The sequence below is a fragment of the Colletotrichum orchidophilum genome, assembly GCF_001831195.1.
Source record: "Colletotrichum orchidophilum strain IMI 309357 chromosome Unknown Scaffold_48.1, whole genome shotgun sequence".
Taxonomy (NCBI): Eukaryota; Fungi; Ascomycota; class Sordariomycetes; order Glomerellales; family Glomerellaceae; genus Colletotrichum; species Colletotrichum orchidophilum.
In genome coordinates, this window is record NW_019173004.1 from 37,333 (window position 1) to 62,127 (window position 24,795).

Here is a 24,795-nt window from a genome sequence, read left to right on the forward strand (position 1 = left end):
AACCCCCCTCTCGCAAATGGTCCATATCTGATGCTACAAGATGCATGGTCCTCGTTGATGCTTCATAAGCAAAGAGGGGCATCGTGAAGGATTCGAGACGTTGGAAAAAGTATTTATGAGAAGCCCGAATACCATCCACTCCTTGTTCTAGGATCTTTCCATAACCAAGTGCTCGATTTTACAAATTACACGATGACGGCAAACAAAGCAAGAGTCACTGAGGGTGGCTCAGGAGGCAGCCCTCTCATTCTCATTGTGGCCTACCCTGGAGAAGGTCACACCAATCCCCTGCTGACAATTGCAGCATTCCTCGCGAAGAAGGGTTACGAAGTTGCATTCCTCACGACTGAAGACTTCCGCAGCAAAGTCGAAGACGCCGGCGCCGAGTGGGTTCATACCGATAACCCTATAACCAGCGAAACTTACCAAGCCCTTCGCGATGCAGCTTCATTGCCAATTGGTCCCGAGCGTTTCGCTGCACAAATCAAAGCTGTTTTCTTCGATACCCTTCCTCTGCGAACACGGAAGATGGAGGAGGCCTTGACCGACTTGAAAGCACGCGACCCAGGCCGCCAGATCATTGTCATTGAAGATGTCTTCAACTGGTCAATCTTTCCCTTCAGATACGGCCGTCCTTTGCCTCAAGGCTTTGATACTGTCCCCAAGTCAATCGGTATCGGTGTTGCAGCATTTATCATGGAAAGTCGGGACACTGCACCAGTCACACTCGGCTTGCCTCCCGATTCCACCGGATCCGGTCGTCAGCGTAACGCGGTGCTCCAGCAGCTGGTTGCAAAAGGTCCAATGAAGCCATCGATTGATGCATGGCAACAGGCTATGAGACTCACAGGATGTACGACTATTCTGGAGACAAACATGTTTCGGTCATGCTATACAGCGCATGACTTTGCACTGCAACTATGCTCTCCCAGCCTTGAATACGAACTTTCTGACTTGCCACCGTCTGTGGAGTTCATAGGCGTCTTGCCTCGGAAGCCTACTGCAACGACCTTTCAGTACCCTCCTTGGTGGCCAGAGGTTGAAAGGAATCATAAAGACAACAAGTATCGACATGTGATCTTCGTCTCCCAGGGCACTATCAACATGAATCATTCCGAGCTTGTTCTTCCAACTATCGAAGCCTTCTCCAAAATTGAGGATACACTCGTTGTTGCAGCTCTGGGGGTTCGTGGCGCTCAACTCCCCCATGGTTTCGTCGTTCCCTCAAACGCTAGGGTCGTGGATTACATGCCTTACGACACTATCCTCGAGTACACCGATGTCTTCATCTCCAACGGCGGATATGGCGCTCTGACACATGCTGTCAGAAACGGTGTCCCCATTGTTCTGGCGGGAGAAAGCGAGGAGAAGATGGAAGTTACCATGCGTGCGGTTTACGCTGGCCTGGCAGTCAGCCTGGCAACGCAAAGGCCTTCGGCAGCGCAGGTCAGACTTGGCGTTGAACAAATCTTTCAAGATACCAGATTCAAAAAGGCAGCAATGAAGCTCAAGCATGAGAATGAAGACATGGATGCATTGGCAGCGGTGGAAGCCAAGATTCGGGTACTCACATTGTAGGGCCTGAAAGATTCAATGGTTGTACAGCAAGACTTCCTAAGCGCTACGGAACAGAGTACAGATCAACCCCAATTGATAATTACTAAACCCTTAGACTTTCAGAGCGTGTTCATAATCAAGCTGACTTAATGACCGGCCCATCAGCTTTTTTGTAAATCCAGCGAGGAGTCTGAGGCAGGAAACCACTAATTCATTTAAGTTCCAGGTAAAATTGCGAGGTAAAACAGGTCATAAGAAGTTCATTCGAAGTCAAAAAACCTCTGTATTTCTTCTCCGCCAAAAATTGCTGGGCTTCAATTCTGAAGATTTTTGTTGCTTCTCATTGTTGCCAGTTCAAATTGTTACATATTATGAATATATAGCAGGGCTCCCCTTTACTCTGCTCTCTTCGCAGTTTTCATCATTTTATAGACCGATCATAGCCATTTAATCTTTTTGCAGATTATTGATATAATTTCTACCTCCTTGTCATTATTATCCCGCTGCTGAAAGGGTGCTGGGAGAGAATGAGTCTGACAGTGAGGTCGACGCAAGAGCCTTGGAATTCTCGGTCACTTCGATACATCGTAGAGACTGATACGCTTGTGAGATCAAGATTAGTCACACTCTTCTGCTTTTTAAGAATACATTTTCGTGGTCGGTGGTTCTTTTGCAATCCTGAGTGTTGTGCATTTTGTCAAGATATCTTATGTTCAAGTGATCGTGGTCGTTTTGCGTACTCAACTACCTTGTACAACATAAAAATAGGAGACCTTAGGGCAAAGCAAGAGTAGTCCTGGGCAGCATGTTCATTCTTAGAGGATAAACAAGCCTCACTATCTTTAGAGAAAGTAAGCTAGGGTTAGCTTGGCTATGGCTGGGTTGTCTAGTCGCGCCAGTGAGGCATAGATTCTGCGAATTTCCCTTCCTTGTTCTTGACTTCACGCCAACCTGTCTTATTTTAGGGTTTTGTTTCCTTGTTTCTGTGCTATTGCTAGCTGTGCTAATTGTACCAAGTATTCGTTGCCTTGCAAGCTTTATCACTTATTCTGCTGTCGCACTAGGGTATCGCTGCTCAGTATGCAAGACCATTTTTGCACAAGTTTCGATCACAATACTAGCGTGAAAATTTTACAGCTGTCTCAAGGTTAGATTTCGTCGGTGCCGCCTTTCACGGTATTAAAACTCACGATGCGGCTAAGGGGCGTATGGCCGACTGTGATTTTGAACTTATCCCGCTTCAACTACATCATGGTCAGTATCTTTGCGGTTGGGGGGAGAACTGAGCAGCCAATGGTACCTGTACTGAGTACTGTCCTGGAAAGTTTGCGTCCAGATATTCCTTGAGCTGACTTGAGCTGACTCGAGATGCAGAAATGATGGCATTCTGGGTGCCATCTTGATTACTCTGCCATTTAACCTTGCCAGAAGGTGTCTGTATTTGCTTCCAGGCCATGACGATAGATCAAAATTTGAGGTAGGAAATTGTGAAGAGGTAGGGTGTGGTGTGGGACTTGACGGGCGCGGCGGGAAGAGCAGGCGACCGGACGCCTTACGCTGTAGTTCTCGAACTCGAAACTCCTATTTTAACCTGGGAATGTCCCGCGAAAAACAAATCCACCCGGTGATCAGAGTGGCGAAGTTCGGCGCATTGCTACAAATGAATACAATGATTAGTCTCCTAACTGTCATGTTAACAACCTTTCCGTAACCTGATGGAGGGAGGATCTCCTGAACTTATGAGGAGCCTAGGGGTAGTCTGGCCCTGACCGCCTCGCTGTCTCACCAGGATTGTCTTGCGCTCAAATTTCCAGCCATTAATGGAAGCAACCTTGACCTGTAGCCAGGATGTAGGCGAACCACATGGCGAACCACATGGCGACCCAGCCCGTTCTGAGGCTTTGACCGGCTGCGCCGCAGTAGCTATGCGTTGTCAGCGCATGTTGGTTGCACTGCAGGCAATAAAAGCAAGATATGTGATCCCTCTTGCGTCTAGGGTGCGCTTTTGAAGCGCATTTGGCTTATTCGCAACCGCGTCATCCTTATGTGGGCAGACTATTGCTGTGAGTGGCCATCTCTTGTCTTGCCACGACAGGGCGTGACAACCATCCCTACCCGGAGCGCTTTGCGCAGCACATACGGGGCTTATCAAATGCATCGGGTGTTAAAATCCCTCACACATCTCCGTAGCAAAACTGAGATGTATGAAAAGTCCGCGGAAACTCACTTTTCAAAAGGAATGTCGAAGCCATTAGCAACCTCATTGTCATTTGAATGCCGGTTTACCTCGTCTCCCAAAATCCTCTCGGGAGCAATTTTCCATGAGGGCAAACAAAGTATTCCCACCACCCAAGAGTCTCCGAATACAGTCGTCAGTATCAATTTAGCAGATTGATCGGACCATCTCTTCTGAAAATTATGTTCCTTGAAGATGACGATGAGGCAGCCGGTGGGGGCTAATGCTCGGTTCGAGAGATGAACTTGGGTGGCGGGCCGAGGCCTCCTGGGCCCTTCACTTCATCGGCATCTGGCGGATGGCATGAGCACAGTCCTCGACGGCACATGGGGAAATGCGAACTGCGGTTTAGAGTAAGACAATTATCCAAGCCATTCAAGAAACTGCCCTCGTCTTGCTGCGGCTTGTTGAGACCCTGGTGCGGTACCCAGTTGCCTTACTGCTTCTGCCTTATCAGTAGACCATCGCTGCTCTCCAGCCGTTTTGCTGACCGAATTCTACATGAGATGCAAGGCCCGTCAACGAGGCTTTCCTATTAAGGCCAAGGGTAGTTGCCAGCAAATCATGGCCGGAGGCAGCACTCCATCAAATGGGAAAATAGACTCCAGGAAAGGTACTTCAATGTTCGTCGCCCGTCTTTGTGCACGATTGGCTTTAAGATATGCTCCATTCCGACCCCATTTCTCCATCTCGCGTGCATACAACTTTCGCAATTCTTCATCTTACGTTGCCTCACTTGATTCCTCGTCGCTGGCGCGACATCCTCGCGCATTACTTCCGATCGACAGACACCTGTGGCGACTTGCGAGACACCCCTTTGAGGCTGACCATAGAGTCCACACAGGAGCCAGGCACCAACTGGACATCATCGGCAAGTCTTTGGTCTTGTGAGTTCAGCTAGAGACCTACTATTGTACAAACCAGACCCCACAACTTCCATCATGTCAACCAATCCTCAAGATGTGTTCAAATTACTATCCCAACAAGGAAAGCTTGTGCTGGATGATCCGAGGAAAGTCGTTCATGTTTACGACAGAGGCGAGTCTTCCCGACTGAAGAGCGAACAGAAGAATCATCCAAGTCGAAAGAGCCATGCAGCTTCCAGACGACCAGAAGGGTTTCGCCTCGAACGCAATGTGGTCAGCATCATTCAAGGTGAACTTGACGAGGCCCCGGTGTCTTACTTTTTTGACCCGGACAAGGACTTTATACCCCGACACAAGTTCGAACAGATTATGACCTTAAATCGGGTTTTATCTGTTGTCCATGTGCTCAAGTGCTTCAAAGACGTCCAGGATAAGAATCAGCTCGCCAGAGAAATCCGATATGGCAGCTCAGATGGCTCGAGGTCACCCTGTGTCAAGCTTCTCGCAATCCTAATTGGCATCGGCACAGAAGAGGATATGTCCATACTCATGTCGGAAGATGAGCTGAGAGACAGCTGTCTTCCCCTACGAAATGTACCCGTCGACAGACGTCGGACACTTCAATGTCGGCAACACAAGGAACATCGCTTACTCAACAAGTATCGTCGTCCAAATGATCGTGCAATGTTTTGCCAATGGGCATATACACTGTGCTCTCCCTTCATCACATGGGAGTATGGAAGACACCAGCATTACTTACTCGACACCGGCGACTTCTTCCCCATGGAAGTCGTGTGTAAGGTTGAGGAAGAGGAGAACAAGACAGATCCTTCTGGAAACGCTTATGGAGGCTTCAGCGAGGTATACAAAGTGAAAATCCATGAAGGCCATTTTGACTTTGGGGGCCATGGGGTAAGGAACATTGTGAACCATTTGCCGTGTTTAGTCGATGAACTAACCATTCCTTTCGTCCAGATACGGCACCCACAAGGCTATTTTGCGCTAAAGAAGCTCACATCCCACAATCGCGACAGCTTTAATCTCGAACTGTCGTCACTTGTATCCATTGCTCAAAAATATCACGACAAACATATCATTCAGCTTCTCGCTACGTTTGAGGTGAATAATACAGTGGCAAAGGAGTCAACATTCTATCTCTTATTCGATTGGGCTGACGGCACTTTGAATAAGTTCTGGCAAAGTAATGAACGTCTAGTTGGAGACAGAAAGCACTGCAAGTGGATGGCAACTCAGTTCTACGAAGTCTCTGAGGCTCTCCGCTGCGTTCACAATGACCGTGAGCCAACTGTGCGGTATCTTGAGGATCGGGACTCCAACAAGCAGCTATATGGACGGCACGGAGACATCAAACCAGGTAAACTACATCCGTCTCCTCCATATCGATTAAAGCTTACCTATAGTCGAAAGGGAACTTCCTGTGGTTCAGATCAAACAGCTTTCCCGGTCTTCTAGCTTTGGCGGACTTCGGTCTCGGAAGACTGCATACCCAGGTTTCTCGCTCAAAACAAGACCCCAACAGTTTGGAAAGAACGGCCACTTACCGCTGCCCGGAGTTCGATCTGCAATTCGGTCTTGTGTCGCCAAGGTCTGATATATTCAGTCTTGGGTGTGTTTTCCTGGAATATGTCACCTGGTTCTTGCTAGGACTCGAAGCCGTGGAGAAAACATTCCCCAACTTCAGAATGGAAAATGATATCCATGGCTTCACTTCCGATATATTTTTCTCAATCAGTAACAAACAGGCTTTCCTCAAGTCCTCGGTTGCTACATGGATCAAAAAACTCCAAAACCATCCCGACTGTTCCTGGTATCTTTGGGATTTACTGGAAGTCATCAGAGATGGTATGCTGAACCCTGATTCCACGACGAGGATTCCATCGAGCTTGTTGAGCAAAAGAATGAAAGACCTTTTAAAGACTTGCTCCGTCGAACCCGATTACTATCTCAAGCCCAAGCCCCGCGATTTACGACATTGATGCCGTTCAGTCGACCTTTTTCAAAAGCAAAAATGTTGATGGATCATGGATCCGAAAATTTTCCAGCAAGAGGTCGAAAGTAGGAGCCGTCACTTAGCCCGCATTGAATCGCAAGCGTATAGATCCCGTCCATCATTCGATTCCAGCCAAGAGAGAACGGAACGGCTCATCTACTTGAAATCAAACTCTGAGTCCTTGACGCAACGTTAGAGTTCGAAAGGTCAGAATTCCCAATTTCCTAGCCGCAAGGCCAACTAACTCAATCGTTGTAGTGTACCCTAATGCGTTTTTCAATTGCTGCTAGCTCGCCCTTCGCAACCGCACACGTTAGTCATGCCAATGCGATTATGCCTGTGCGAATGAAATTTGTAGGGGGTAATGCTCAGACCTTTTTCAATGGTTCTGGTAGCATGAGAATGAATCTGTTGGCTCTTTCCTGTTTGAAGCGACCGTCAATAAACCATATACCGTCACAAGTGAGAGTGGATGGCATACCTTGACTTTGTAATTCCCTTCGCCATAGATAGAATCCAGCGATGTCTTCAACTTTGCCGAATTATGGTACCTCGCTCTCAATACCTCTTCGCAGGGGAATTCCGATTCTGGTCTTGGTTTTGATGCTGGTTGTGTTGCTTGGTCGCAACTCTTCCTTTCAGGCTCTGCTTTCGATTCCGATTTGTCACTGCGGCCTGAGCCTTTTCTAAGGAAGAACATTCCGAGGTCTCCAAGCCGGATTCTTCATGAATTGAAGGTAAGGTGTGCTTCACAGCGTTTTTGGTGAGTGACTTGTTGGTTTTCGGTGTCCAAGTCAAGGCGGAAGAGTGGTTGGGGATCTGAAAAGGCACGGGGGGGGCGTGGGCAGCACCCAAGCTGGCTTACCCCGTGAGGCTCTCCTTCTCGAGAGGATTGGATCATGCATGCAGGTGACCAATCCTATTATTGAGTCCCACACACCCTGTCTTGCATGACGCATGAAGGGAATCCCAATGGCTGCCCGACAACACATACCTGAACACTGCCTGTCGCTCGGCCTCGGATCTGCCTACATACACTAGTCAAGAGGTGCTTCGGTGGCTGCAAGTAAGCCGACAGGGTATTCATCGGTCTTGGCACCGCCCAGCATGGTGTGCGCAGAAAACATCTCAAAGTGGTCAAAGGCAGTCTGCAAGGCAGGCCGGGTGGCAGCATGCCCTGAGGGGTTTGGAATTGTAGAAACTACGGGCGATAAAACAGAGGCCGGTTTCCTGATATAGTCAACTGTCGCAAATTGTTACATAGTTCTTCCCCAAGAGCTATAACTCAAATACATTCTATCGTCTTTGGAGATATAGCATATCTTTTAGCACTCCACCATACCCCGAGTAGGCTGGTCGGCGTTTATTTCAATATTCGATACACAACTCACGTTGACGATCTCGGAGCCTAAATGTGATTTTGGATCAACAGTGTCCAACACTTAAACGCATGAAGATGGATTTACCAATTGAGACTTTGACTTGGACAGCATCAGATCTTGGCTTCTTTGATTACAAAGAGCGGGAGGCGGTGGTATTAAGAGCTCTAGAAGGCGAGGAGGTTTGCATCAGTCCATACACGACGCTGGAGCACCCTCTGGATGACTGACATCAGACAGCTTTCGAGTCAAGCTCTTCACAGCAAGGAAGAATGGGAGCGGTGGTTCAGCTCTGTGAGTCGCTAGTATTCTCTACTAGCTTAGCAACAATGCTGACTGGATATGCCAACAGCCACAAAATAGCTCTCCTAACTGGAAGGAGTTAAAGCCAGGTATATTTGTGGTGTTAGTCGGACCCTCTATTCACCCTTGGCCTTTTATTTCAGGGACCACTATTACAGGACGTTATGCTGACCCCGTCATTTCGATTAGTTTGTGCAGCAGAGCTCCCCCAGTCTCCGAGACACCGGGCAGAGTACAATGTCTTCCATTCACCAAGAATACCTGGGAGAGAATTGCGAGGGAATTTCACATATCCCGGAACATCAAGCGGACGATAGCAAGATTAGTTCCTTGTTTCTCTTCGGCTCGTGAAGATGACGCGACGTCCGGTCATCTCAAGATGTGTTGGTTATGCGCCTGACTTTGTTCATCTCAACGAGACTGACACCCTTTGTAGCCTTTTCTGCGCGCATGTCTTCTAGTCTTCCAGACGATCTGGCCATGTCGGCCACTTTTATTCCAAGCACCGGGACCACATTCGCTGTCGTTTACGGCTGCAGCGGCGAGCAGATGGGAAGCATCGAGGCGAAAATACGGAGAGCAGGCAAACAATTATTCCACCCACTCTTACTGCCAGGGGTATTTGCAGAGCTAGAGAGGGCCAGGTTGGTTGAGGCGGTAGAAGACCTCATGGATCCGTTTACCCTCCGATCAGAGCAGCTTGAGAAACAGCCGTGGCGTCCAGAAGAGGATACAGACGGCACGAAAGCACAACAGCATCTTTCTCTCTGTGTTCAAAGCCAAAATCTGATGGATCAAATACGTATGGTGAAACGACAGTTGACAAAGTTTTCAAAAGAGATTAATATTGTTACGACAGAGCTCGAGTCTCTCGATGAGGCTGAATACATCCACTGCAATGAGCCCAGGGCAGCAGAGATAGCGAATGTGGGAATAAAGATGAAGAGGAGGGTGGACGACATCATGGTCGAATATGACGATAAAATCGATGAGTGTAATATGATGATTTGCAACACATCTTTGGCTATGCAAACGGTTAGTGCCTTAGTCGGTTAGTTGAACGTACGTACTGACATCAACAGATTTGGAATCACATTGCGAGACAGGATTCAAAAACTAACACCAAAATTTCAAAGGCAAATGCTGCCATTGCAGTGCAAACAAAGGTCGAAAGCGCCCAGATGAGGACGATTGCGCTCTTGACCATGATATACCTCCCCCTATCCAGTGTTGCGGTACGTTCGATAGCTCCATGTTGACATGTTGAGACATTTATATACATGTTCATGCTCACTGACGACATGGTAGGCCATTTTCTCCATGGACATGTTCAACTGGGAGGCAATGGACGGCCAGTCCATCGTATCAAAGCACATCTGGTTATTTGCAGTCCTCACTGTCGGCCTCACACTGCTCACCATTGCTGCTTGGTTCTTGGGCACGCGGAAAGAGAAAGCCATGGCGAAGAAGTCAGATATTTACTTCAATTCGCCACAGCGGCATGAAACATTCGATTATGTGTAGTGAAGGATGGTAGAAAAGACGACTCATACACATTGAGACCAGACCTCGCTCTCATTCAAATAGAGGGCCTAGGTAGAGACGGCTTTACAAACGTCATGGGTATGTTATGGATGCTGACGGACAGCACCACTCCTGTCTTCTTCCTCTTTGGATTGTCATCATCATAGTTAAGTGTATGACTACTACGACATAGTAGTGAACGGACAGATCATGCTGCGTTGCTTGGCAGAACTGCGGACACGGGGCTCACAAGAAGAAGAAAATGTTTTGGTTACAGGGATTTTTCCATCCCCAAGAATAGGTGACACAAGGGTCATGAGGGTATGCTCAGGAACTGTCTCATCCTGAATTGCTGTATTGCGTCTGATCATTGAGCATATTATCCCTCTCAGCTCATCTCAACTCAAACACCCCGCACATTGTGCCGTGAAGAGAGGAGGAAGGCAACGGAGGCTTAATACCGTTAGTTAAACAATTCGCATTTCTAGGCTGCCATTCATGCAATGTCACGACCTGCGTGAGGCCAAGGTTAGCTTGGCAAGACAATAGCGCGTCTCTTGGATGTCTTGCATTTAAGCCAGAAGAAGAGATGTATCTCTGCTCCTACTCCTATCCCTCATAAGGGCCAATTACTCGATATTGCATATCCATGTACGGAGTATGACACGCTTACAGCATCCAAGAAGAAGAGATGGAGGAGGGAGGAACAGAGTGCTGACCAATGCTGATCGGAGGCCGCGAATCGCGGTCCCCGCTCTTTTGCAGGCCTGTTGACGATGCCGCGGAGCCGAAATAAGGGGTGGTGGAGCTGGCTGGTGGAGTTGAATGACGGCTTGGTAAGGGGAAATTTGCGACCTGTGAAGATCGTGGTCACCCATCACCGAAGGATGCAGCGTATGTGTAGAGAAAACTCGCTTGAAGCGTATACAGAATTGGTAGGTTCATACTGTTTCTACGCTGTTGAATAGAATCCTGCTTGCCGATTGTACTTCACCTGTCTGATGTAGTCTGCTGGGTGAGTGAGGAATGAATTGGGAGTGAGTGAGTGAGCAACGGACGGACATTGAATGGAAATCGCCCGCTGACTAAGATACATTACCGAGTGCCTTGCATATGGAGACCCGACGGCTTCTGGCTGTGTGCGCCGAGTCGCCGACCGACGCCCGCTGGGTGAGTGAACGGCAGCACCGACATGGACCACCGAGATTGCAGTGAGCTATTCATAACCTCGAGGCCTTGAACCATTCTTTTTTTTCTGTCCAATTTGGCTGTTAGGGTTGAAACTTTCTCTGGGCGCGGCGCGCGCAGGAGAAAGACTACATGGTAATGTACTATATTGTAATAGCAACTTAGCAAGTCATCAACAGGTGACGTTCCCGGAGATGCGGATCCGGTCGGTTCAACGGCAGGGATGCAACGTGGAGTTCAGCAGCGGCATCGCAGCACAGCAGCACGGCAGTACGGAAGGTGGCGTGGGTGGGTAGTGCGGCGTGCCGTGGCCCGCGGTGGACGGTGAACGGACGGTGGACGGTAGTAGGTTCAGTGATTGGCGATGGGGTGTTCGTTTGCAGATATCTTTTGCCAAGTCTTGATGCCAGATGGTCCACGAGGAGAGGGGCGAGCACGGGAGGAGTGAACGGGAAGGATGGGAAACCTCGAGTGCCTGGGGAACGGAAAGTGACACATCAAGGCTTAGGTAAGGCATGGAAATAAGGCAAGTGGGGGAAAAAGGGAAGGAACATGCCAGGTTGCTGGGAAAGAAAAAAAAAGTCGGCCGAAACGAGATGAGAAATGGACCGTGCATCCAGTACCTACTCGGCTCCTCCCCACTGTCAGTGATGATTGGCTCTGATTGCTTTTGTGGGTCACTGGGCCAGTCCTGTTGGAGTCTAGTGCTACTGCGATTGTCACAGGCTGGACCCCAAGTTCCGACCCACGCCAAGGCCCAAACGCACTTCTCCTTGGTTCGTTCTCACGTTCTCAGGTTCTTCCTTGCACCTTGCGATCTTCGAAGCTTGAGAGACGGGGCTTGAGAGGGGCGTCGGGGGGCGTCGGGGCCCGAGCTCGCTACGGATACCCCTTGCCTCCTTGTCTTAGGGTTAAGAGCTCAGTCGCAATGTTTGGTAGTGAAAACAATAATACTAACCAAACTATCCGTATAGTGTCCGTATTGAACAATTATATGCACTCTACTCTTGCAATCTGATCGCACGTTGGTTCATCTTCCCGCTGCTGGAGCCCGTTGGCTTGGAGTGCATGCCAAGGTCCTGGAGCATGTGGGCAGGCCGCAGGTGCAAGTTGCAACAGGCACAGTTGGTAGGTACCGGAGCTACCCATGTCTGCCCAGCCGGGTCTTCTTGTCAACCCTGACCAAGCACGTTCTTCCCCTGGCATCTGATCCTGGGTACAGAACTTCAATGCTTCTCGATATGCTCCAAGCAGTCCACCACCACCATTGCCACCAGCGACACTGGTTGAGACTCGAGACCAGGATGGCGCCGCATTGCCGGACCAGAAACAGACACCACCTAGTTCCGAGGCTGTCGAGGGTTTGCATCCCCACGCTGCCCTGCGACATGCGTCCAGCTGCTGCTTGCCCTATTTCCCCTGCAGCCACCAACAGCCTGGAAGTGCAACCAACCCAACCCATGCAACGTTCTCAGTTGACCGCGATGGCACAACGCTATCCTCTAGCGGTGACCATCATCGTCGTGGGTTGTGGGCCATGGATCATGGATCATGGACCGTGGGTGTCGCTTCCTGTATCCGTACGTACACACAACTAATTATGTATGGAATGGTGGCTGTTGTTGGGGTAGCGTCGGATTGGTGTTTGTCTGTTTGTTCTGCCCCCAAACCCATCCCAAACTCTAAGCCCATTCCTCTCTCGTGCTGGCTCGTGCTGGCTCGTCGTCGCCATTGTTCCAGACCTCGACGCCTTTCCTTTCCTGTCCATCATCTGGACGCTGCTACTGTTCTTGTAATCCTTACCCCCCCATCTTCTTTCTTCCCCCTATCCTGTGCCTCCGTTGCTTCGCTTTGCTCCGCCTTCCCGATTTCTACCAAGGAGTCCCGTCGAACCTATTCCCCTGCTCAGACAACGTCAGCTCGTCTTTGGTGCGAGTCCTCCAGGCGTCGTCCGATCTTGGATCCTCTGACCGCGCCTGTTCCAAGCAAAACTCGACAACGGCCGGATTTGACACGTTGTTTCTGCGGAGCTACTGTAACATCGCGTTCCAATTACGGCCAACGGGTCCTTTTTTGGACTTTCAATATCATCGTGAGCTTTGTCTTGGCAGACAATATTGGCATCGACTTACACAGTAATTACCCCCCCAGAATCTACATAGATACACACTTGTACGTAGTAGACGACGAGGACGACGACGATGACTCGAAACGGAACCCGTTCCACCGATTCGCTCCGAAATACGACGATGCCGAATTCGGGAGACATTGCCTATGTCGAAAAACGCTCGTCTTCGTCTGCAGACGATTTCGACCTCGACGATGAACACAAGGAGCCATTGCTTCCCGGCTCGGCCTCGATCTCGCGCAGGAGGCAACGAGGGACTATACTTGCATGGCTGAAAGGACGGCCAAAGTCGTTGCTGAGGACTTTCCGTCGCCAACCGAGATCTCTCCCGCGACTGCTACTCCGATACACATTCATGTTTATACTCTTCATCCTTGTGACTACCCCGATCTTCTTCCCGTCGTACACGCGCCACCCGAAGCACTACAAGGATCTGAGGAAGAGGTGCCTGGTATCCGACAGCTTGTCTGGTTGCGCCAACCTGCAAAACGAAAAGGTCTTCATCGCCGTCAGCTTGTTTGATCCCGAGGGCAAGATTGCAGGAGGAGAATGGGCCAAGAATGTATTGGACCTGATCCACCTGATTGGCGAGGACAACACTTTTCTGAGCATCTACGAAAACGACAGCGGTGACTTGGGCACTGCTGCTTTGGAGGAGTTTAAGAAAAATGTCCCATGCAAACACAAGATCATCAGCGAGGGCCAGGTCGATTACAACGTCTTCCCGCATGTCACCATGCCTGACGGAACACAGAGGTTGAAGCGCTTGGCATATCTGTCCGAGATGCGCAATCGCGCACTCTATCCATTGGACCAGTACGACACGGATGCAGGGGTTGTCAAGTATGACAAGATCTTGTTCCTCAATGATGCTCTCTTTGCACCGGTAGACGCTGCCCACCTGCTATTCAGCACGAATGCCGGCGAAGACGGCCGAGCTCACTACCTTTCGGCGTGCTCCCTGGACTATGATTGGAATCCCTTCCTCGAGTACGACCTCTATGCGCAGCGCGACGCTGAGGGTTACTCCAACGGCATACCCCTCTTTCCCTACTTCACCAAAAAGGGCCAGGGAATCTCGCGCAAGGCCATGATCTCCCAGACGGACGCGGTACCTGTCAAGAGCTGCTGGGGTGGAATGGTGGCTATGCAGGCCAAGTACATCCAGAACATGGAGACGAAGCTGCCGACCAAGGACTGGCAGGCTGTCGCGCACCACGTTATCAACCCAGACCACCCTCACAATGCGACAAGGCCAGTCCGATTCCGCTATGAACCCGAGGTATACTTTGACGCCTGCGAATGCTGTCTATTTCTTGCCGACGTCACGAGTGTTGCGGACAAGGCCGGCGAGCCGGACATGGGCGTCTTTGTGAACCCGTACGTGCGCGTGGCCTACCGCAAGAGGACCCAACGCCTTGAGCGCGTGATTCGCCATTGGGAAAGGCTCATGGCCCTGCCGCAAGAAATCATCACGTATTTTTCACGGTTCCCGACCCCGAACCCCCACAGGGAGGTCGTCGAGGGCCAACGCTTCATGGAGGAGATTTACCAGCGCCGAGAGGGGTGGAAGATGGTTGAGCGGACGGGACGCAACGGCATGTTCTGCGGAGTCCGTGAGATGCAGCTCATCAAGGAGGGCCCGCGCAACGGACGCAACTGGGAGAACTACTACAACATCCCGTGGGCGGAGCAGCAGTTGAACTTTCCCATCTAATCGTTGGCTTTTGTCCGATGGGTTTTGCACGGACTGGTGTAATGGGGAACACGGCGCATGTGGTTTGATTTTGGAGCATCAGCATTGAGGTTACTTTTGATTGGCAGCATTGGATCAACCTCTTGGACAGAACATGGCGTTGGTCCAACACGAAGAAAGCTGCTGGGATGGCAGCCTAACTATCCAAAAAAGGGGGGCAAAAAGGAGCAGAGGGCGGTTGTGGAAAAGTGCTCTTGGAGCTTATGGCAGACTTTGTGCACCTTGATACCACTTTCGTTTATCCTTTTGAATAGACTACTATCGATATTGACGACTTCTCCCAACACCCGCCGCCGTCAACCACGCTTGACAGGATGAGCGCACGGGGTCAAACTGGTGGTGAGTACACATGATGTGGTTACGTGAGGTGAGACTGTATCAGCCATTCTACTCGGCCTACCTCAGGTGCCTCAAGTAAGTACCTTACCTCTACGCAATTACCACGGCTGACCTTACGTTATAGACAGGAGAATGTATAGAAGATGGTTCAAACGGATTTCAATCGCTGTGGACTGTTTCATTGGACCCCTGTTCGGTCCTTGCTGCTGCGGTAATAGATTTGAAGCAAACCAGACTAGCCCAGACCCAGACCCAGACCCAGACCCAACGAGCAATATTCCTATTTATGTTTCCATCCCATGGTCCAAAACCCCAAACGGTGCAACTAAGAGACAGAGAGAGAGAGAGAGAGGAAGTGGCCGCCAAAAACATGCAGACGGGGCGAGTATAGACAGCAGCAGCGACCCGAAGAAACCCGAGAAAACGAAGACACCCCCGCAGAACCGGACCCCAGTAACCCCAAGTCACAAAAAGCAAACCAAAAAGTCGGCTCGCTCAACAACAATCAAGGTGGTATCTTGAAGAGAAAAGACACTGGCAAGCCCCGTAGTGAAGATGGGAGAGACTCATTCATGCGCGAAGAATGCTTCGAAGAGGGCTTTGGCGAGAGACGCGTCGTCGAGGCGAGTGGGAGATGATGTAGAGGGGGAGAGTAGAGAGAAAGACAGACAGAGAAGCAACCGAGGCACACTTAGGCGGCGGCGGGTGCCGCCTTGGCCTTGGTGGTCTTGGGCTTGGTCTCCTTCTTGCCTGCTTTGGTGGCAGCAGCGACCTTGGTCTCTGCCTTTTTGGCTACTGACTTGGCCTGCGCAAGATGTTGTTAGCATCTAGTTGAGTTACGGAAAGGGGGGGGGGGGGGGGGGGGGGGGGGGGGGGGAAAAAAAGGGGAAGAGCATTTGGTGGGGGGGGGGGAGAGGGTCTCGCGGGGGGGGGGGGGGGGGGGGGGGGGGGGGGGGGGGGGGGGGGGGGGGGGGGGGGGGGGGGGGGGGGGGGGGGGGGGGGGGGGGAGGATATTGGAAGAAAAGAGGGCAATCATCTTGGTTGGGCAGGGGTAAGGATCTCGTCTAGGACGGGGCGGACGCGCCAGTTTCGCGCCCGATTTTTTATTTTTATTTTTTGGGCACAAAACGATAAGACCGCCTTCAAAAATCCGACGTCGTGTCTAGGAGCATGGAGATTGACAGGTGGTTGTGATGGAGGGTTGCGGGACTCTAGCCGAGTCCAGAAGAGAGGCAAGGCAGAGTGCATCACGAACATACCTTGGTGGCGACGGAAGGGCCCTTCTTGGTGGTGGTAGCCTTCTTCTTGGTGACGCCGACGGGCTTCGCAGCCTTGGCAGCGGTGGAAGTGGTCTTGGGCTTCTTCGCGGTCGTGGTTGTCGCGGCGTTCTGCTTGCGAACGGGAGCGGTGTCGACGACGGGGAAGAGACGCGGCTTGGAGTTGCCGGTCTGGGAGCGGGTTCCTTCGCGGGCCATTTTGACGGTTGGTCTGGTGTCGCGATGGGATGTTAGTTATTGGGATACAATGAGAAGAGTGACGCGATCGCGATAGGAATGATGCGACGAGAAGAGGAGGTGGTTGGTTGTGAATGCGCTCGCGAGAAAGAGACGAGACGAGAGGCGGAGGAGCAGAAGGAGGAGGAGCAGGAGGGGGCACCCCAAAGTGCTTGTGGCGATGGCGCGATGGGTGGGAAAAACGGGCCAAAGTTGGAGGATTGGCAGACTTACAAATGGATAAAGAGTATGGAAAAGGGAGGCGTAAAAGCTTTCTGAAGCTGCAGAATCGAGTTATTCCAAAGCACGATGAAAAATTGAAAGTTTGCGACGAGGGGTGGTTAGATGGCGAGGTGTTGTTGTGGAAGAAGAGAAGATGGGAGGTGACGTGGTTTCGTGTTGCGGCGCGAGAGGGGAGGGGGAAGGACTGCGGATATGGCTGATTTGAGTGCTGGCGGCGGTGGTGTTGGTGGTGGTGGACGGTCACAAGGGGCACACACACACTCACACATATACACACGGAGGGAGCGGTGTCGAACACATTTTAATAACCGGCCATGCCGTGAACGCTTTTGGGGGAATTGATCCGAATATGGTTTATATTCATTCGGCTAACTCAATTATCTTTCAAATGAATGGAGTAAAGCCGTGCCTTCTTTCCTGGGGACCCCGTGAGGGGATGAGATGGAAAGAGCAGACAGCATGAGGTAATACATGGCAAGAACGCGGGACGGTGAGCTTGGAGGGAAGGAAGACAGGCACAAGATCTGGACGGGATGGGATGGGATGTGCCCGAATGGGCAGTTGCGTCTACTACCTACTTTCCCTTGCCTTTACTTCTGGAGTCAGGCCAAGTATCTCTGGTAAAATAAGGTATCTATCGACCTTACCTTCAGGTATCTGACTCCAGGTCCCGTCCTTCCAGCTCCTTGGCGGCTGGCCCAGGCAATCTTTGGCGCTTTATCAGACACGGCAAGACGGCCTGATCTTGCGCCCCTTCCCATTGCATTCTTCACTCCTTTCTTCTCTCTCTCTCTCTCGATACCTTATCCTACCCGCCCGGCCAGTTGGCAGTACCTATTCCCCATTCCCTCCATCCTCCATCTTTCTACCCCCTCCCCCCCAGTCCGGCCCTTGTCGACCCTCTGGTTTGAATTTCCCTGACGTATTCTTTACCTTTCCCCCCCTCTTTCGACATTTTTGACCTTTTACTTTCTAACATCTGTTCTCTATTTTACTGTAATTTTACTCGTGAAATTTTCCGCCTCGGCGCAGACCCGGGGCGGGGGCCCGGCAATCCGGTCACGAGTTGGTGTCCCGTCCTTCTCATCTCCCACCTCCTGTTTCCAGCCCCCTCAGACTCGGCGTGGGGTTGGGTCTCTGTTGATATCCTGTCGTCTTCTTTGTCTACATCGCTCATGATCTAGTCAGGAACTCAAGCGCCATTCAGCATGATGATTCCGTCCCTCGAGCCGTCGCAGCGGCCATCGCGATGAAATACCGGGCAAGATTCGGCCACGGCAACCTCGCCAGACCAAGCACATGATGGACCCGAGCGAAGGACGCGCCAGTACTAGACCGACCGGAACCACCCCCCGGCACGCGACGTCTGGCGCCCAACTCCCCGGTCTTTGGTGTCTTGTTCCCGAGCCCATCGCGACGGATCAGATGGCCTCCCGTCTGTCTACACGGATGACGGATGCCTTGGCCGTACATTTGCCTCGGGAATTCTAAAAACCCAACACTCCTCCCGCAATCTTTCAACTCTTCATCATCTTCAGCGGCAACGTCCGCCTGAACCTTGCAGCACAAGCGTGCCCCGTGACCACAGCCAACGCCACGTCTGTTCTCATACCCATCTCGCCATGCTTTTGCCGTCAATCGTGTCTGTCAATCACCTTCACATGGAAGCTCTCCATCTTGAGGGCAGAGTCAAAGCCTGATTCTTGGAATAGTGGACAGTATACATGAATAGCTGGAAGCATTCAACAGAGTGGAATGTGGCGACGATAGCAAATGGACAAGACGAATCCTTCATCCTTTCCCCCACGGCCCACGCACGCCTCACCGGACGTCCCACAGCGACCATCGTGCTAACGGCGTGCCCCAAGGCCTCCTTGCCACCCTGCCTGCACCAAGGGTCTGTCCGTGCTGGCCCTGCTGCTGCCAGACCGTTGAGCCCCGCTGTCTCGCAGACAGGCTCCAGGAGTTCAGAAGGACAGACCTCACCCTACCGTTTTGGAAGCCTTTCAGAAGTCCCAACTCCCCGTCTTCGACGCTTAGCGCCTGCAAATGTCTCATCATCATGTGGGAACCAAATTTCAAAGCCAAACACTTAGATACGAGTTCAATTTGACGCCTCGCGCCCATGTACAAAACCTCATCGCCTCTTCAACTCACTCCGGCCTTTACTCGCAACGTACAAGTGTCCCCCGCTGCTCCAACCTTGCCTTGGATTCGTACCTGTAGGCGTGCTTCTTCAAGTCCTTATGCAAGCTCTTTAGCTCCGCGTTCATTTTCTTGCTACGCTCCAGTATTTCTTTGGCGCCTTGCATCATGGCATCATCCGCCCTGTTCAATTTGCTCACCTTCTCACGGATCGCTTGCGTCCGCCGCCGCTCACACGACAAGTGGTCAATGTTGACGGTTGTCACTTTGTTGACCTCGACCATGGTCACTCCGGGCCGTTGCGCCAGTGCTTGTACCTGTCTCCATTTGGTCTGCAGTTTCAGTAGCAGAATAAAGCCCCTGGCTAGGAGCTGCAGTTGATCGACTTCGGCGCTGACTGCAGGTTGTAATAATGTCAGTTTAAATAGCCTCCATGGTTTCTTGAGGGGAAATCCGGGGCCTTGCTTACACTCGACAACGCGCTTGCTCAACTCGGCTCTTGTGCGGCTGAGCTCCAACGAACGGCGTACCAGCTTGCTCACCGCATCCTGCTGCCGTTGACGATTGGAGCCTCGGACTTTGACGACAAAACATGCAAGGACTCTTCTCCACCACCTTGCGTTGCTCGGCTGAGCCAACTCATGTCGGTCCGCGTCCATCGCCGATTCATTAATGTCCTCAATTTCGACTACAGTCACCTTGCCTAACCCCCAATCCTTCTCACCACAGAGAGTCTTCTCAGATCTGGACTTGGACGTGACCGAGATACCGTCTGTTGCCGCATCCCTCCGTTCCGGCCCTGCGTGTAGCTGATTGGCAAGGGTGACCGCCTTGTCCACTCGGCTTTCGATGCCTTGAGATTGCACAGCAACTTTGCACAAAGACAAAAGCTCGTCATACCACTTCACAACCTTCTTTGTGGTGAAGACAGCCAAGTCGATATCGAGCTGAAGGGGGTCGGGGCCGAGGACCGAAGAGTACACAATGGCATTCCAGAGAGGTTGTGTGTTGTCATCGCTCCGGTCGACTCGCCTGCGAGCCTCTCGAAGTGCCACGGAACTCGTGGTCGTAGCCAACGTCATTCCCCGGATGGGATCTGTTACCTGAGCATGCTCTGTCAGCGTTTCCCACACACCTAGTCGGCCGCCAAACATACCTCCATGTACTTGAGGAGAAGCTCCTGAGTTTGCTTCTGCGCACTGCCATTCGGGCCGCCCTGCTCGCGGGGATGACAGTAGTAGCCCGCCGGCTCGATACCCCAAGGCGTGCTACAGTCGCCAGCAATGCGAGGATGGCAGCCAAACGAGAATACTTTGCCCCAGTCGAGGGCGCCTCGCTCATTGGGATTCGCCATGGCCAATCCTGACATTATGTCTCTGAGAACTTCCATGGTATCCAAAAACGTACGTCTCGCAACGCCCATGTGATTGTAGGTCAGCCACTTATGTGTGAATCTCATCTACATTATGTTAATGGTGTCTCTGCAAGGGTTCTGCGACTGATTAGGAAACAGTTTACTTACTTCCAATATCACAATCTTTGGTGTCTTATCTTCAGTATCTTGCCCCGGTGCCAGCCTTTTCGCAAACAATTCCCATCCTGCCAGCTTCTTTTGGTGCTTAGCGAGGAGCAGATACTTCCACAGTGAGATGAGGCACTGAGAGATATCATCCCGGGTCGCGTAATAGTGGCATTTCAGGTCAAAGCTGAGCCGAGTCTTGGGCTGCTGCTTGAGCTGCTCTTCGGACTGCCGCTGAGCCACCTTGGTGTACGTCGTTTCAGGCTTGAGCCCCGTGGGCTGCCTTTTGATGGTGATGGAGACCGAAATCGGTAGCATGATGAGAGGCATACTGAGTCTGGTATGTACATTCTGGAAAGCGAGCATTCTCACGGGCTAATATGTGTGGGAATGCACGTACCCTTATGAGCGAGGTACAACCTTGGTAGGCCAGGTCCCGATTTGGAGGCGGGCCTAGCGACCTTGATTGCCTTCCTAATTTGTCGTGGCTTGGCCATCACATGTGCCTGTCGCTGGGTTCGGCGAGGATGGCTTCATGAGTCGGCAACCTTTCAATCTCGAGTTGGCGGCTATTAGACTCATGAAGCCGTGAGTAAAAGCAACTTTGGATGATGTCTTCGTTGGCCAAGAAACTCTCTCGACAGCCACGCGAGATATACCACGTTTAGGCTGGGAGCACCACGCGTTAATTGACTCATGGCTTTAACACGGTTTGAAAACCAATCGCGATGATTCTGAAAACGGTAGAGGGTGGCTCCCGTATCTCCACAAACTCGATGTTCAATGCCTCGATCCCGCTGCGGCTCAAAGACTCTAATTTCTCGGCAACCTGTCATGGACTCTTATTGAAATCTTGTCGGCTGTTCCTCCCTCATCCATCTTGAATGATTCAGAAGGACCGGTCACTCGACTGACTGTGTTTGATTCCCTGCCCATGGACCGTATCATTGGCTTCATAGACAAGTTGGTATTCAGGCTTGTGACACGACCTTGGTGGGAATCCCTTGATGGAACCCGCGACCTTTTGACATTTTCATCGGTGACACAGCTATCTTTTGTCCGATGCAAAGGGGCCTCCAGCTGTGTTTTCGAATCGTCACTTCCTTTCCAAGGTTACATGTAGGTTTGGGCAAACCTGACCGAGTCGTAGAAGGTTGTTGAGTATTCGAGGCCCAGTACCAGATCAATGATGGAGTGGTGATTGTGCTTTCTTATGTAGGGCACAGTAAACTTGTGCCATTTCAGGAGCATAGAGAAAGGACTCGAGTATTTATAAAATTCTTCCATCGCCCATCGCCCACAGCCAATAGCTTAGGACGGAGGACGTTCTGCGGACGTAGGATGTTCGAGACCGCGCCACCCACGCGGTGCCGTCGTAGTGGAGGGACTGTGCGGAGGTGACTTAACCATCTCCGCCGCCGTCCGCTCATCTCCACGCTGCCGCTTCAACGTCTTTACACGGTTGATTTCGATGTCTATTATAGGAGAATAGTTATCAAGAGTCTTCATATGATCCTTTGCGATGCAAGGACTTAAGAAAGCTTCTTATACAAGCCCAAGTTGGACGTGACCGATCCTCGGCGTGATAGATTAGATGCCCGTATCCTTGTACCGGATCTAGGGCAGGAGAATGACTTCGCCGCCGGCTTCACCTAGATTTGGTTACTAAACACTAGCTAACCGCCGTTGGAAGGTTTTTCAATTATGATCCAGCCGACATGTAAGATGCCGAGTGTTCACGGTGTCAGATTCAATCGTGAACACACTCAGCAAGTTGACAACGGCTTGTCAAAGTCCACTCAGCGGCACCTGTGACCATGGAAATCAACACATTCCTCTCTACGATCTCCTCGTCCCGCGGTCTGGGACTCTCCTTGTCATTCCCTTTTCAATTTCACTCGGAATAGCAAAATCTCCCTAGCATATGGCTCTAAAGCCTCTCCAAAAGCTCATGGGAAGCAGTGAAGTACGTAGCTACAGCTGTGTATTTTACCTGTATTTAAATCACCACAAATCTACTTTTGCGAGCTATTTAAACGTTTCCGTACGTCTATATGTACCGAAAAGGAGCTAGAAATCATCAACTTTTGTCTATCCTACTCATCTACAACCTGTGAAATCCCAACCCGTGACAACCGCCGTTCGAGATGCTCTCCAAATAACCGGTGTCTTCAAGAACCCGGTCAGCCATTGCCCATTTCCCGCCTCCACTGCGCGGCGAACCTCCACTGCACGCCCGCACTTGTCACTGCCACCAGTTGTGCCACAACACACACGGTAAAAGCCCACCCCACGCCAATAACGCTCACCATCGGCATCACGAAGCTTGTGCCGCCGGCAGCGACAAGACACCTGGCGAGATTGACGCTGGCGCTAGCCGCGGCACTGCGGTCGGGAAATATGTCGATAAGGTATGTCATGACCAGAGACTGGGTCGAGACGGCGGTCCAGCCGGTCACAAATGTTGATATGATGGGTACTGCAATGTGTACCTGGCGGGGAAAGTTGATGGTCCAGCCAAAGATTGCAATCGAGATACATTGTAGAAGAGCGAAAATCGGTAGAAGACGGAGTCGGGCCTTTTCGATGGGAAACTCGTGGTTGGTGTCCGAGTCCACAAAGGTACTTTCTTGGTCATTGCTCGCCTCAAACCTGACCTTGACGCGTTGATAGTCAATGTCAAGAATTTTGCCCGTGACTAGAGTGCCAATCATGGAGCCTACGCCGTTTGCGATAAAAGTCAGACCAATGTGGGTTTCCGATAGGCCGTATCGTGATGCAAAGAGGCTTGACATTGCCGTGATGCTCATTTGCCATACCGCGTAGTAGACGGCGAGGAACGCCACGATAGGGGCTGCGCATTTGTTGAGGAGTATGCGAAGAGGCCCAGTGACATCAATGTGGCGAGACTTTGCCGGCTTTGGTGGTGACGCAATGGGACTCTGGCGGACCTGTGAGGTTCGCTGGTAGATGATTAAGGGGTACTTTCCCAGCCAGTCCGTCGGTGCCCTGGTGCCGTTGGACACGACCGACCTCAAAGTTTCTGGTAACAGCAGCACGAGGAACGTAAGAAAGATCCCGCAGTAGATCACTAGGAACCAAAAGACGCTCCGCCATCCCAATGACCCGGCCAAAGCCCCTCCGATGACGGGTCCGACGGCAACAGGGACCAGCAAGCCGGCCTGGAAAACACCCATATACCCGCCCCTCTCTTGTCGAGTGGTGAAGTCGCTAATGACTCCGGAACCTATGGCGATGGTGCTTGCGCTACCAGTACTCTGCAGGCATCTGAGAATGATCAAAGTGGCATAGTTTCTGGTCTCTGCGAGACCGATGCATGCTCCCAGAAACACTATAAACGTGCAGCAGTATGCTACTCGTCGGCCCTTGACGTCGGAAATGGGACCCCATATACTCGGTGCCAGGCCTTGAAAGATGAGGTACGTCGTGACGGTAAGATTGACGAGCTCTACTGAGACGTTGAGATCGTCGGCGATGGTGGGGAGGGCCGGGAAGTAGATGTTTGAGGCGAAGCCAGAGACTGAGAGCTAGGTCAGCAAGGAAGGCGAGGTCTCTTGGGAATGTGGCTTGGACCAACAAGTGGCAGCGATAGAGACTAGAGCTATGATCAATCCCTTTTGGCGTTTGTCGAAAATGGTGTATGGTTCGTGGGGCTGGTCGAACGAGGAGGGCGACGCTGCCGTGTCACTGGTGTTGGTGGTTTGTGGTGCGCTGTTGATAGCCATTGTTCCATTCCGATTCTTGCTGAGACGATGACTACATATAGATAAGGGGAAAAAATTAAGTGAATAGGAGGTCTCGATGTTCTGACTATCACGGTGAAAAACTGACCTATATACACCTGCAATCGATGCTGATGTCAGGTAGGCTTGACCGTGAGGACCGGCCTTCGGAGTTGAGCCCCATATTTCCGGAGTTGAGATCTTGAACTTGATTCACTGGCGACATCGGACACCCATGTCTCCAATACGTACACTGGCTCATGGAAATTTGCATTGCTAAGGTAGATATATGCAAATTTTCTCCAGATAACTCTCTAATATTTGCCTTTTTGTCAGATAAGTGCAGGCACGCTGCGGAGGGACAG

The 24,795-nt window shown here is 51.3% G+C and overlaps 9 protein-coding genes across 9 annotated transcripts; 4 read left to right on the forward strand and 5 right to left on the reverse strand.

The window, feature by feature from the left end:
* Positions 1 to 192: 192 nt before the first annotated feature.
* On the forward strand, positions 193 to 1,578 carry CORC01_06410 (uncharacterized protein; the record flags this gene model as incomplete). The annotated part of the gene is made up of 1 exon (XM_022618051.1): positions 193 to 1,578. One exon carries the CDS (start codon positions 193 to 195, stop codon positions 1,576 to 1,578), a length of 1,386 nt encoding a protein of 461 aa, XP_022475363.1.
* Positions 1,579 to 2,705: 1,127 nt separating this feature from the next.
* Positions 2,706 to 3,013, reverse strand: CORC01_06411 (uncharacterized protein; the record flags this gene model as incomplete). The annotated part of the gene is made up of 2 exons (XM_022618052.1): positions 2,706 to 2,801; positions 2,858 to 3,013. 2 exons carry the CDS (start codon positions 3,011 to 3,013, stop codon positions 2,706 to 2,708), a joined length of 252 nt encoding a protein of 83 aa, XP_022475364.1.
* A 1,721-nt stretch (positions 3,014 to 4,734) lies between these two features.
* Positions 4,735 to 6,132, forward strand: CORC01_06412 (protein kinase; the record flags this gene model as incomplete). Its single annotated transcript, XM_022618053.1, has 2 exons — positions 4,735 to 5,571; positions 5,635 to 6,132. The coding sequence occupies 2 exons, from the start codon at positions 4,735 to 4,737 to the stop codon at positions 6,130 to 6,132; spliced, it is 1,335 nt and encodes a 444-aa protein (XP_022475365.1).
* A 783-nt stretch (positions 6,133 to 6,915) lies between these two features.
* On the reverse strand, positions 6,916 to 7,370 carry CORC01_06413 (uncharacterized protein; the record flags this gene model as incomplete). The annotated part of the gene is made up of 3 exons (XM_022618054.1): positions 6,916 to 6,966; positions 7,045 to 7,092; positions 7,152 to 7,370. 3 exons carry the CDS (start codon positions 7,368 to 7,370, stop codon positions 6,916 to 6,918), a joined length of 318 nt encoding a protein of 105 aa, XP_022475366.1.
* A 1,372-nt stretch (positions 7,371 to 8,742) lies between these two features.
* CORC01_06414 (uncharacterized protein) lies at positions 8,743 to 9,876 on the forward strand (the record flags this gene model as incomplete). Its single annotated transcript, XM_022618055.1, has 3 exons — positions 8,743 to 9,387; positions 9,435 to 9,587; positions 9,661 to 9,876. 3 exons carry the CDS (start codon positions 8,743 to 8,745, stop codon positions 9,874 to 9,876), a joined length of 1,014 nt encoding a protein of 337 aa, XP_022475367.1.
* Positions 9,877 to 13,313: 3,437 nt separating this feature from the next.
* Positions 13,314 to 14,909, forward strand: CORC01_06415 (uncharacterized protein; the record flags this gene model as incomplete). The annotated part of the gene is made up of 1 exon (XM_022618056.1): positions 13,314 to 14,909. The coding sequence occupies one exon, from the start codon at positions 13,314 to 13,316 to the stop codon at positions 14,907 to 14,909; it is 1,596 nt and encodes a 531-aa protein (XP_022475368.1).
* Positions 14,910 to 15,978: 1,069 nt separating this feature from the next.
* On the reverse strand, positions 15,979 to 16,762 carry CORC01_06416 (uncharacterized protein; the record flags this gene model as incomplete). The annotated part of the gene is made up of 2 exons (XM_022618057.1): positions 15,979 to 16,092; positions 16,547 to 16,762. 2 exons carry the CDS (start codon positions 16,760 to 16,762, stop codon positions 15,979 to 15,981), a joined length of 330 nt encoding a protein of 109 aa, XP_022475369.1.
* A 2,426-nt stretch (positions 16,763 to 19,188) lies between these two features.
* Positions 19,189 to 21,053, reverse strand: CORC01_06417 (uncharacterized protein; the record flags this gene model as incomplete). The annotated part of the gene is made up of 4 exons (XM_022618058.1): positions 19,189 to 19,565; positions 19,638 to 20,271; positions 20,325 to 20,627; positions 20,691 to 21,053. The coding sequence occupies 4 exons, from the start codon at positions 21,051 to 21,053 to the stop codon at positions 19,189 to 19,191; spliced, it is 1,677 nt and encodes a 558-aa protein (XP_022475370.1).
* Positions 21,054 to 22,870: 1,817 nt separating this feature from the next.
* On the reverse strand, positions 22,871 to 24,433 carry CORC01_06418 (major facilitator superfamily transporter; the record flags this gene model as incomplete). Its single annotated transcript, XM_022618059.1, has 2 exons — positions 22,871 to 24,228; positions 24,286 to 24,433. 2 exons carry the CDS (start codon positions 24,431 to 24,433, stop codon positions 22,871 to 22,873), a joined length of 1,506 nt encoding a protein of 501 aa, XP_022475371.1.
* Between the last annotated feature and the right edge of the window lie 362 nt (positions 24,434 to 24,795).